The 12682-nt window shown below is 40.9% G+C and overlaps 1 protein-coding gene across 2 annotated transcripts in view; it reads right to left on the bottom strand.

The window, feature by feature from the left end:
• Nucleotides 1–12682, bottom strand: part of CNTNAP1 (contactin associated protein 1) — a 412393-nt gene that overhangs the window by 345617 nt on the left and 54094 nt on the right. For both annotated transcript variants that reach the window (XR_004536808.1, XM_033918597.1), the window contains exon 5: nucleotides 102–305. Coding sequence is in view for 1 of the 2 variants with exons in the window: in XM_033918597.1 (XP_033774488.1) it covers nucleotides 102–305 (204 nt within the window). In the remaining variant the exon portion in view is untranslated. The remainder of the gene's footprint in view (nucleotides 1–101; nucleotides 306–12682) is intronic.

Raw genomic sequence — 12682 nt, 5'->3', positions numbered from 1 at the left:
CAAGACTTGGGGACCCCAAATTTAGGGTGGGGTTTTGTATAATGTGACTTGCTTTTAGTTAACATTCATGTGTCCCAAATAAGATCAAGTTTTGAGCTTGCCTAGACTGATGTGGAAGACCAGTTGTGCTTTCCGCAGTTCTGCCATTATGTAGTCACCCTGAGATCCTTCAGCATGCATGAGGAGTCCATCTTTTTCTAGAGTCCTGAAGTTGAAAGATATGAGGTCTGTCAGGGTACGGTTTGCTTTCCCCTTAAAGCGGTAGGAGATCAGATCATTCCCATCAAAAGAGAGGACATCTGAATCTGAAATAGAAAAATTTTAACATATTCAAAACAATATTTTTGGAAAGAAATAAAGTTTTGAAAAATAATTAGAATATAGTGCTTAAATAATAGGAGCATTAGAAAACAAATATATACAGGACTAGGAGACAGGGGTTTTGCAACAGGTTTTGAGGATGAAAATTGGGAATATCTGCTCTGAAATGTAAGCCAGGGTTTTCCAGGCTTACATTTCAGCCGCATCTCTTGCTGTGAATCATGACTAGGTAGCCATTCTAGCCCACCTAACAGCACTTTTGGCATTGGCCACACCTACTTTGGCATTCTGCAGCCTAAAATGGCTACCTAGCTAAGATGAATGAGGAAACCACAGTGGAGATTTCGAGAGGTGTTGGTGTGCAGTTTATTCAATGTGATTGATAATGGAGGTCTGTGCGATGGCTTGACACGCATGTGTTTTGGCCTAAATGGCCTGCCTCGGGAGCCTTGAACTGAGCGTTCGGTTGCTTTTTTTTAATTTTATATATATATATTTTTTTTAATTCTTTATTCATTTTAAAACTGACAAGCAAGTGGTTAATATTAAAACATTACATTACTAAAAAAATATACAGCACTTGACATTCTTATATATATAATCCATTAAAGTAGAAATTATAACCCTTTCCCCCACCCAACAATTCTTCAATGAAAATTTTCATAATACATACAGAAATCTAATCATTAAATAAAAATATTAATCATCCAATTTCCCCCCTCCCCCCCAATAAAATACATGTATTCATCAGAAAGGAAAACGATGTTCATTCATTACAATAATTCTCTAATGGCCCCCAGATCTTTATAAAGTTGTTATAATTACCTTTCTATACAGCAATTGCTCTTTCCATTTTAAAAATGTGACAAAGTGAATTCCACCAAAAAGAGTGTTCAGTTGCTTGAATGGTGTGGCATGTTGTGGGTGGGACACCTCATTTGGGTATGGATCTTGGCAGCAATACTGTACTTGGTTTTGGGGTTTTTTTTAAAGCTGTTTACGTGTGCAGAGACTAGTATGGTATCGTTGCCGGGGTTCGTGCTTGAATGGGGTGTTTCATTTGCAGTGGGTCGCACCACTCAGGTAGTTGAACATTCGGTTTGGGGCTCCTGAGGCAGGCCATTTAGTTCTTCCTTGATAGCCCTAATGAAAAACTTACTAAAACAACACTTTACTTAAATGGTCAAAATTATCCCTTAGTCTCTATTTTAAAAATATTAGGTGTTACATTAGATTGTTCATTATCATTTAAAGTTCATACAGATTTATTGATTATGAAATGTTTTATTATCCTTTGGAAGTTGCGCACTATTAGGAAATATTTTGACTATATGTCTTTTAAAATTTTGGTTCAATCGTCAATTCTTTCAGTATTAGATTATTGCAACATTATTTACTTAGTTTCTTATAAAAAAAACAATCAGTCGATTGAGAATAATACAAAATACAACAGTTCGTCTGATCTTTAATTTTAAAAAACATGATCATATCAGCTTATATTACCAAAAATTTCACTGGTTGCCATTTGAAGCTAAAGTATTATTCAAATTTTACTGTATTTGCTTTAAGATCTTATTTGGTTTAATACCATCTTATCTTTCTTCCCATTTTAGATTCTATACTATTACTTATCAATTTAAAAAATAAGAAATACAGAAATTTTTTATTTTTTTAATATTCTTTATTCATTTTTATATCTTATAGCAAGTGCATCATAAAAAACAACATTTTAACTTGGATATAACACTTGATATTCTGCAATAATCAAATTAATAATGTTTACCCCCCTCCCTCATCTTTATACATACAAAACACGTATATCATATATTGAATTCTCTCTTACCAATTCTACTATTAATGAAAAACAAAAAAACTACCCTCTCCCTTCCCTCACTCATACATTTGTACTATTAAGGGAAAAATGGCATCTATTCATTACAATAATTTGTCAATGGCCCCCAAATTTCTTTAAATTTATTATAATTCCCTTTTTGTATGGCTATTGTTCTTTCCATTTTATATATGTGACACAACGAATTCCACCAAAAACTGTAATTGAGTCTATTCCAATTAAGAACATAAGATCATAAGCAGTGCCTCTGCTGGGTCAGACCAGAGGTCCATGTTGCCCAGCAGTCTGCTCACGCAGCGGCCCATCAGGTCCAGGACCTGTATACTGATTTGTTGTATGGCGACCCCAGTCATAATCAGTTGAGGGGGGAAGGGTATGTGAGATGAAATACAGAATTGATGATAATCTTTATTCTATAAACCCATCTATTTTCCTATTTGATTTTTTGATTATTTGAAATTGAAGTGCAAAAATTTATATTTTTAATAGTTTTATGATGCTGAAAAAACTTCTTTGCTTAATGTTTTATTATTCTGAATTATGCCTTATGACTTTGTATTTCCAATGCCCAGTGCATTATTATTGTGAACCGCCATGAACTAATGGTTTGGCGGTATATAAAAATAAACTATTATTATATTGAAAAATGGATATAAGGTGCTACTACACTGGTACTACACAACTGTAGTACTTATGAAAATATATAGGCAGGGCAGTGTTTAGTATTCAGTGCTGCAACCATCTAGTAGCACTATAGAAATAAGAAGTAGTAGTAGAAATTGGCGAGGCTGTGGGGAACTGGTGATGTACTGTCATAACTGGGCCTCTGTCCTGAATGGCCTCATCTTTCCTCCAACAACTGGAAGGACAACAGATTCATCTCTCTATTCCCCATCTCTCTTGCAGTCTTCTTCTAGGCCCTCCCCCGCTGCCTCTGACTGGCTGACTGTAGCCCCACCCAAGTAAGCACAGGTGACCTGACTAGCCTTGCTATCTATTTAATCTGAACCCTCTCAGGGCGGCATGAGCCATACATCTCCTGAGGGCACCTCACTATTCTCACTGCCTCATTTCTTGTATATTTCTATTTCCTTTCTCTGTTCCTCTCCTTATGGATCCAATTCACTTTCTGCTTCTCATACTCACTCTACCCAATCTTACTCCCTTTCCCTCTCCTCTCCATACCACGAGTCCTCACTATCCTTCTTCTTTTCCTATCACCTCATCAGCCATCTTGTCATCTACCTTATTCACAGCACACAAGCTCAAGCATTCTCTGTCTTCCATTCATCTATCTCCTCTCTCTTTGAGCCCCACCCATCTTCATCATTGCCATCATTATTCCCCTTTGCTTCGGCATACTCTCTTACTCCTTCTTCTGCTCACTGCCAGGGATATAAATCCAAACCCAGGACCTCCACGCCATCTGCTTCCCCACATGTGTAGCTGCCCTAACTTTATACCTATTCCTCTCCTTCAATCCTCCACTCTCCCTTTGTCATGTGCCCTGTGGATGCTCATTCTGCCTTCAACAAACTGCCCTACATTCATGACCTCTATCTCCCAGTCCTTCCACCTGCTTGTTCTAACTGAAACATGGATTTGCCCTGAGGACTCCACTGCAGCTACTGCCCTCTCCCATGGTAGTTACCATTTCTCCCATAGACTTCGTCCTACTGGTTGAGGTGGAGGTGTTGGACTTTTCTCTCCCCTTCTTGCAGCTTCCAACTTCCTCTCCCTCCTTAATCCCACAGCCTTTCTTCATTCAAAGTCAAGTTTCAAGCTTATCTAAGTGGCTTTACAATCAGGTACTCAAGTGCTTTCTTATCTGTCCCGGTGGGCTCACAATCTATCTAACGTACCTGGGGCTATGGAGGACTGAGTGACTTGCCCAGGGTCACAAGGAGCAGCTCAGGGTTTGAACTCACAACCCCAGGGTGCTGAGGCTGTAGATCCAATTACTGCACCACACACTCCGTCTGCCTATTCACCCTCTTTGGATAGCGGTCATTTATTGTCCCCCCCCAACAAGTCCCCTTCCTCCTTTCTCACTGAACTTGACTCCTGGCTTTCAGGCTTCCTTGATTCATCTTCTCCCTCCCTCATTCTTGAAGATTTTAACTTTCATCCTGATGATCCCATTGACATGTATGCTTAAAAGTTTCATGCCTTAACCTCCTCATTTGAACTCCAGCTATGCTCCACTATCCCCACTCACCGGGATGGCCACTGTCTTGATCTTGTCTTTTTCTCTAACTGCTCTCTCTCTAACTTCCCTACCTCACTACTCCCCATCTCTGATCATCATCTGATATTCTTCACAATTACGCACACTCACCAGGTTTTGAAATCTTCAAGCCCTCGATACTTCCACGATCTCATCCACTGTTTCACCTCTCCTTGCCTCAACTATATTTAGTTATGAGTGTATTTTGTAACTCGCTTAGAATTGCAGGATGCAGCAAGTAAGAAATTTTTTAAATAAATAAAAAATAAATACCCAAGTCTGTCCACGAGGCTGTCTCGTCTTACAACTCTATTCTCTCTTCTGCTCTGAACACCCTTGCTCCTTCAGTTCCCGCTCTGTCAGGCATACCAAACCTCAACCTTGGCTCACTCCCAGTATCTGTTACTTACATTCCTGTACCCACTGTGCCGAACGCCTTTGGCTCAAATCTCACACACTTGCTGATTTTCTTCACTTTAAATTTAGGCTGACCTCCTTTAAGTCTGTGCTTACACGGGCCACACAAGACTACTACATCCAACTAGCTAACTCCCTTTCTTCCAATCCCCTTCATCTCTTTGCCACACTGAACTCCCTCCTCAAAGCAACCCCACCTCCGACCCCTCCTTCATCCTTCATCCAAACAACTCAGGAAGCTCCCTTTGCCTGATCCCACCCTCTTGACCTTCCGTCAACTACCGGTGACTTTTCTTCCTTCTCTAAAATCAGAGAGGAAGAAACTGCACAACTTCTGTCCAGCCAAGCCTACTACATGCCCCTCAGACCCTATTCCCACCCCTCTACTTAACTCCATCTCACATACTGTTATCCTCCCATCTGCCATATTCTTAATCTATCCATTTCCACAACTGTCCCCACTGCCTTCAAACATGCGTTGGTTAAGCCGCTTTTCAAAAAACCTTCGCTAGACCCCACCTGCCCGTCCAACTATCTCCATGTCTCCTTTCTTCTGGTCCTATCCAAGCTACTCGAGCGTGCTGTTTTCCATCGCTGCCTGGACTTCCTTTCAACTAGACAGATTCTTGATCCTCTACAATCTTGCTTTTGCCTCCAATACTCCACAGAGACTGCCTACACCAAAGTCTATTGTGTCTTGTTCATGGCCAGATCTAAGGGCCTTTACTCAATTCTCATTCTTCTTGGACTGTCTGCAGCCTTTGATACTGTTAATCACAGCTTACTCCTCGATATGCTATCCTCGCTTGGATTCCATGAATTTGTCCTCTCCTGGTTTGCCTTCTATCTCTCCCATCGCACCGTTAGTGTATGTGTTGGTGGGTCTTCTTCTGCTGCTATCCTGCTAGTGGTTGGAGTACCCCAAATGTCTTGTCTTAGGACCTCTTCTTTTCTCTCTCTACACCTCTTCCAATGGCTTCAAGTATCACCTATATGCTGCTGACTCCCAGATCTACCTCTCTACACCTGAATTGCCACCTAAGTTCAAGAAAAAGTCTCTGCCTGCTTGGCTGACATTGCTGCCTGGATGTCCTGCCTTCATCTAAAACTAAAAAGTCCCAAGACTGACCTGCTCCTCTTTCCTCCTCCTCCATCTCGATAAATAATACTGTCATTATTCTAGTCTCCTCTGCTTTCAACCTTGAAGACATCTTCGATTCTGACGCACATCAAACAAGCTGCTAAGGCCTGTCGCTTCTATCTCTACAACATCACCAAAATTTACCCCTTCCTCTCTGAGCACACTATCCAGACCCTTGTCCACACTCTCATAACCTCACACTTAGATTACTGCAATCTACTACTAACTGGTCTCCCGCAGTGCCGCCTCTCCCCCCCCCCTGCAATCTGTGCAAAACTCTGCTGCATAACTCATCTTCTACCAACCTCACTACACTCATTCACCGCTCTCCTTAAATCACTACACTGGCGAAGATGGTGGCGCTAACTTGGTGGTGTTAAGATCGCTCCATTTTTTTTCAAGAATGCCGCATACTAAAAGAAAGGGAAGTGTGAGGGCACCTACCTCCTCAACGTCCTCGCTTACCCCAGAGATCATGGAAGAAAAAAATGTCCAATCCTCACAGATATCAAGAATAGCAGAAATAGATTCCTCAAGAATAGCAGAAATATTTTTGAAATCAATTTCAGAATCAGCAATAAGAACATTATTGATATCCTTTGTTTTTCAACAGGACTTGGGCTCATTTATGAAACAATACTTCAAGTTGTCAAATACTTTATTTTATGGTAAAATAATATGGGCATACTTAGATGTCTCTAAGACAACGTAGGAATGAAGGAAACAGTTCTTGTCCTTGAGACAAGAAGTAATATCTTTGGGGGCCTCTTTCCTATTAGCTTACCCCTGTATGTGTGTTATAAAGTATGCACAAATTAAATATGTATTTTTCTTCCTGACCAACTAAAGTCATTTCTGGAGCTGATAAAGATAGCCTGAAGTTGACGCAGTGGTTAAATAGAGATAGCAAACTTGCGTTATTGCCTTTCCTTTTATATTTCTCTTAAGTTAATAAATGTACTTCTCTTACTTTTGAGCTAAACTTCCCCCGCCATTTGGGGTGTAAGGAAGGAGATTCAATTATACTTTATATTTGTTAAGTTGTATACCTAGAAAAATTTATTTTTCTTGTATTTCTGTAACGAGAAGTTTGTTTTCTTATAATGTTTTTGAAAAATTATAAATAAATGATTTTTTAAAAATCACTTCACTGGCTCCCTATCTGCCTCGGCATACAATTCAAGCTCCTATTGATGACCTACAAGTGTGTTCATTCTGCTGCCCCTCAATATCTCTCCTCTTTCCTTATACACCTCCCAGAGAACTCTGTTCCTCAGATCAGCTGCTCTTAGCTGTATCCTTCTCCTCCACTGCCAATTCCAGACTTCGTTCCTTTCATCTAGCTGCCTCCTATGCCTGGAATAAATTACCTGAGTTTGTCCGCCAAGCCCCTTCCCTTACCTTGTTTAAAAGTAGACTGAAACCCCACCTTTTTATATAGCCTTCAATTCATAACCCTACTTCCCACTGCCCAGCAGATTAACCATTCCCCTTAAATGAATCCATGACATCCTGTTTGTCTGTTTAGATTGTAAGCTCTTTCGAGCAAAGACTGTCTTCTTTATGATTCTGTATAGTGCTGAGTACGTTTGATAGTGCTATAGAAGTAGGAATAGTAATATGTGGTTCCAGAGGAAGATGGAACTCACAGCTGAGAAGATGGTGCTGCTTGCAGCATTGGAAACAATGTTGCTACTCCTGAGGGTAATACTGAATATTTGATTTGTGTCTGTATGTGTGGGGGGAGGGGAAGGGGAGGGGGAGAAGTCCACTGTTAAGGTTGTGTAATGCAGTGTTCTTCAACTGCCGGTCCATGGACCGGTGCCAGTCCGCAGAAATTTCCTGCCGGTCCACAGGGCCGGCACGTGCATCGGGCCCCAGACAGTGCTCTTCAGCCGCCGGTCCACAGTGCAATCGATGAGGCGTTGTCTTCAGGCTGGCTCCCTCTTTCTCAGTGCTGCAATGTACAAAGCCATGGGCAGAGGCTCCTACGTGTGTCCTGCGCCTGAACCGGAAGCCTTCTCTCTGACGTTTTTGGTCCTGTATTTGCATGGAGTTATCTGTGTTTTGGTAAGAATTGATATTGAGAAGCATATAGTGTGCTTTGTGTAGTTTAATTTTGTGGTTAACCATTATGTGTTGTTAATACGATTATATTGTGTGTGTGTGTGTGTGTGTGTGTGTTCCCCATTCTCCCAGACATCTACTTATCAAACCCAGACCTAGGAGCCAGAGCTGACCTCTGTTGGAAACAATTCGCAGTAATCGACTGGCAAACCTTCAACTCATACTACAACAAATATACACACTCCCATTGCAAATTGGACACATGCCCACCAAATATCATGAAAACGGCACCCCCCTGCTTCAAAGCAAAAATGATGACATGGGTTAATTTTCTATTATCCTCAGGAAACTTCCCGTCTGAGCAAGGCCATATTATGATCACCCCTATTATAAAAAATGCGAATGAACCACCCAATTCCCCATCTAACTATAGACCGATCGCCAGTATCCCCTTATTCACCAAAATTGCGGAGGGGCTGGTAAAGGCAGAACTCTCTGCATACCTAGATAAATTTAACATACTCAGCGACTTTCAATCAGGCTTTCGCACAGAACACAGCACGGAAACCATCTTAGCTTCCCTTCTCGACCACCTCCACACGCTCTTCAGTCAGGGCTCAAGTGCCTTAATCATACAACTTGACCTGAGCAGCGCTTTTGACCTGGTAGACCACACCATTCTCCTTGAATGCCTGGCTCACATCGGCATCTCAGACCAGGTCCTTAACTGGTTTCAGGGGTTCCTAAGAAATAGATCCTACAAAGTATGCAAGAACAACTCTTTCTCTTACAGCTGGGACAACACCTGCGGGGTCCCGCAGGGCTCCCCCTTATCCCCCACCCTATTCAACATCTACCTGGCCTCCCTAGGCAACCTTCTTCATAACCTCAAGCTCAAATTCTTCATTTATGCAGACGACATCACAATATCCATCCCACTCACCAACTTTTCACATGAAATACTCGACCACACTACAAACATTCTCAACCAGATCGAACTCTGGATGCTAGCATTCAGACTGAAACTAAACCCCGATAAATCTAAATTCTTCCTAGCCACCCCCAATGACAAAATCAAAGAAACTACAATTCAACTGAAAGGAATGACCTTCCCCCTCGAACCAACCTTAAAAATCCTGGGAGTCACGCTGGACAAAAATCTTTCCTTAGAAAATCACACCGACCTCGTCATCAGGAAAAGCTTCTCTGCACTTTGGAAACTTCGCACTATAAAAAAATACTTCAATGACACTTCCTTCCGCCTTCTTGTACAATCCTCCATCCTCAGCATTCTAGATTATTGCAACATCATATACCTTAACGCCACGAAGAAAACAACCAGGAGACTAAAAATAATCCAGAATACCGCCGTGCGCCTCATCTTTGGCCTAAAGAAATGGGAACATGTCACCCCATTCTACCACCAACTCCACTGGCTGCCTTTCGAGTCTAGAGTCCTTTACAAATTCGCATGCTTCTGTTACAGGGCGGTAAATGGTTCCTCACCAAGTTACATCAACCCTCACTTCAACCTCTACCGCACCAACAAGAAATCCCGTCGTATTCAGCTGTTCGCCTTCCCCTCACCCAAACTTTGTCACTTCAAAAGATTCCTTGACAGAACTTTCGCCTTCCAAGCAGCCAAGCTGAACCCATGGCTAGCACAAATGATACTAGAGGCCCCCACTTACCTCGGGTTCAGAAAATCACTTAAAACTTACCTATTCCGCAAACAAGACCCGAATTGTTCCCCCCCCTGACAATATCTCCCCCCCTCCCCAATCTGGCCCCCTTATGAGGCCTTCCCCCTTTTTTCCCCTCTTTCCTCATCCTCTGTCTAGTTCAAATAAAGCTGATAAATAATTGAAACTCTGTTACTCTGTAATTCTAATAACAAATCTGTAATTCTGACAAATAATTGTAAATCTGCCTGTCTATGCAGACCCTAATGTAACTCAATGTAAACCGCCTTGAACTCGCATGGGTATGGCGGTATATAAAAATAAACTATTATTATTATTATTAAATAAATGGAAAAAATGGTGTTACAATTAGTACTATTATGAGGGCGGAGTCTGGCCCACGACTTAGCCCAGTGTTCTTCAACTGCCGGTCCACAGACCAGTGCAGGTCCACAAAATAATTATTTTATTTCCGCCAGTCCATAGGTGTCAAAAGGTTGAAGAACTCTAGTGTAATGGGTGGATGCATTGAAGAAGCACTGGTCACCTGCTGTAAGGTATTCTCATTTGTTTTATGTAAACTGCTATGAACTTCCTTGAGGTATTGGCTGTATATAAATTTGTTTTCTATCCCATTGTGCCCAAACAGCTCAAATGGATTACAGGTTAAAACATACATAGTATACAGTTAACAGGTTACGATTTACACTGGCTTTGCCATAATTTCAGTACAAGTTTACGATATAAGTTTTTTTCCTAGCTAGACACATATTAAGGATCTAATACTAATTTCCAGTGCAATAGGTGAGACATTCTAGACAGTAGGGCCACCTCCCCCTAAAGATTGAATTCCCACATAGGCGGTGGTTTTTCAGGAAGTATATGGGAAAAGTTATGTCCTGAGAAGCACTAATAAGGCCCTAATCTTTATCATTGCAGATCTTCTTTAGCAATGACTGATCTGATTTGCACCCTATCTAGATCCTTTTTGTTATCATGGTTTTATTTTAACTTAGTCATCTCTTCAATCACAGCAATGACCATCCCCTTCCTCTTGGATCACCATCTCTGAATTTGGCCTTCTTCCCTTTGTCTTCTTATTGTCAGCCATAGCTTATCACTTGGCATCTTCCTGACACCTGGAAACTGGTTCTCATGCATCCTGTTTTGAAGAAGCCTGGTACTGATTTATCAGTTCTTTCAAATTATTGACTTGTACTGAATTTGACTTTTTTTTAATCCAAAATCTTATACAACCTTGTATTTCAACAGCTTCTGCTAAAAGTTGGGTAATCATGAAGTCTGCATCTAATCAGGCTTCAAGCCAGGATGCAGCATGGAAACTATCCTGACTTCCTTTCTGAGTTCAATTTGGTAACCTTCAGACCCTCAGAAATGCCACCAGCCACTCAAATATGTTTCATAGTGGTTGAATTTATACATTAAATCCTCACCGGGTCACTTATGATAGAAAGTATTTTAAATTTGAATGTAACAAATCTTTTAAATACTCAAAGTTTATGTGAGGCTAATACTTAGCTTAAGTGGTCCATTCTAAGGGATACATCACCGACATGTTTCACCCTGGAAGGGTTTCATCAGGGCTACGATCCCTAAAGTAATAAAACCTATATTACTAGTGCTAAACTTATTCAAATCGTGTAATATCAAAACATTCTTATTTGCTGGCTGTTGGTTCGGCCTAGTGTTGTCGTCAGCATCGGTGTTGCTGACCCCGCCCGGCGGTGGTTCTGACAGCCCAGCGGGGAGGTATTTAGGGAAAGCAACAGCACGCCACAGCCATCTTAAAATATAGTGGTCGTGTCGTGGGTAACCAGTTCTAATAAAGGTAAGAACCTTATTTTAAATAAGAATGTTTTGATATTACACGATTTGAATAAGTTTAGCACTAGTAATATAGGTTTTATTACTTTAGGGATCATAGCCCTGATGAAACCCTTCCAGGGTGAAACATGTCGGTGATGTATCCCTTAGAATGGACCACTTAAGCTAAGTATTAGCCTCACATAAACTTTGAATATTTAAAAGATTCGTTACATTCAAATTTAAAATGCTTTCTATCATAAGTGACCCGGTGAGGATTTAATGTATAAATTCAACCACTATGAAACATATTTGAGTGGCTGGTGGCATTTCTGAGGGTCTGAAGATTAGTACTACTAGAGGGGGTAATCAAGAGGTGGCCATAAGCAGACCAGCCTCCTAGGAATGTTTGTTATATATCCTCTCATACAATAGCTATTCTGAAGCACTAGCCTTTGAATTTGGTAAGGCAGCAATGGATATCTTATTTGATCTCTCCAAACATTTGATTTTGTTGACTACATGCGTCTGTTGGCCAGGTTCACCTCTGTTGTCATATCTGGTAGTGTTTTACATTGGTTTACATCATTTTTGCAAGAATAATCTTTTATGGTACCCTTTAATTGCTCTACTTATCTGCTCATCTGCTGACTTGTGCTGTTCCCCTATTCAATATCTTTCTAAACCCCCTAGCAACCATTGTGCAGAATGCAGGACTAAGAGCCTATTACTATGCAAATGGTATCCCACAGGTTATTTATACCAATTCCCACCATACAGATTTCAACATTGTCTCATCACCAGGGTCACAACCTGGCTACAAGAGAACTAACTTTCTCTTAATCCATCCTAAAAAACAATCACAAAGTGGTTCACTGGTCACCTTCTATGCCATTCCCTTGCATTAACATTGATAGGATCTCCAGTTCAAGTATCTCAGGGTAATTCTTGACCAGCCACTCTCATTTGACTTTCACATTTCATCTGATGCAAAACATTATTTCTTCATTCTCCAGCAATTTAGATTAATGTGTACCCCATACAATTAACCCTTCTCCTTGCTCTCATAACATCTCATCAGTCTTATCTTTCTTAGGTGATTACAGTCTGTTCAAAAGCACTGCTATTTATTCAACTTATAATCTGCTTAA

Source organism: Geotrypetes seraphini, chromosome 13 (assembly GCF_902459505.1).
Source record: "Geotrypetes seraphini chromosome 13, aGeoSer1.1, whole genome shotgun sequence".
Lineage (NCBI taxonomy): Eukaryota > Metazoa > Chordata > Amphibia > Gymnophiona > Dermophiidae > Geotrypetes > Geotrypetes seraphini.
Note: the sequence above shows the minus strand (reverse complement) of the source record. Positions and strands in the feature narration are given on the sequence as shown.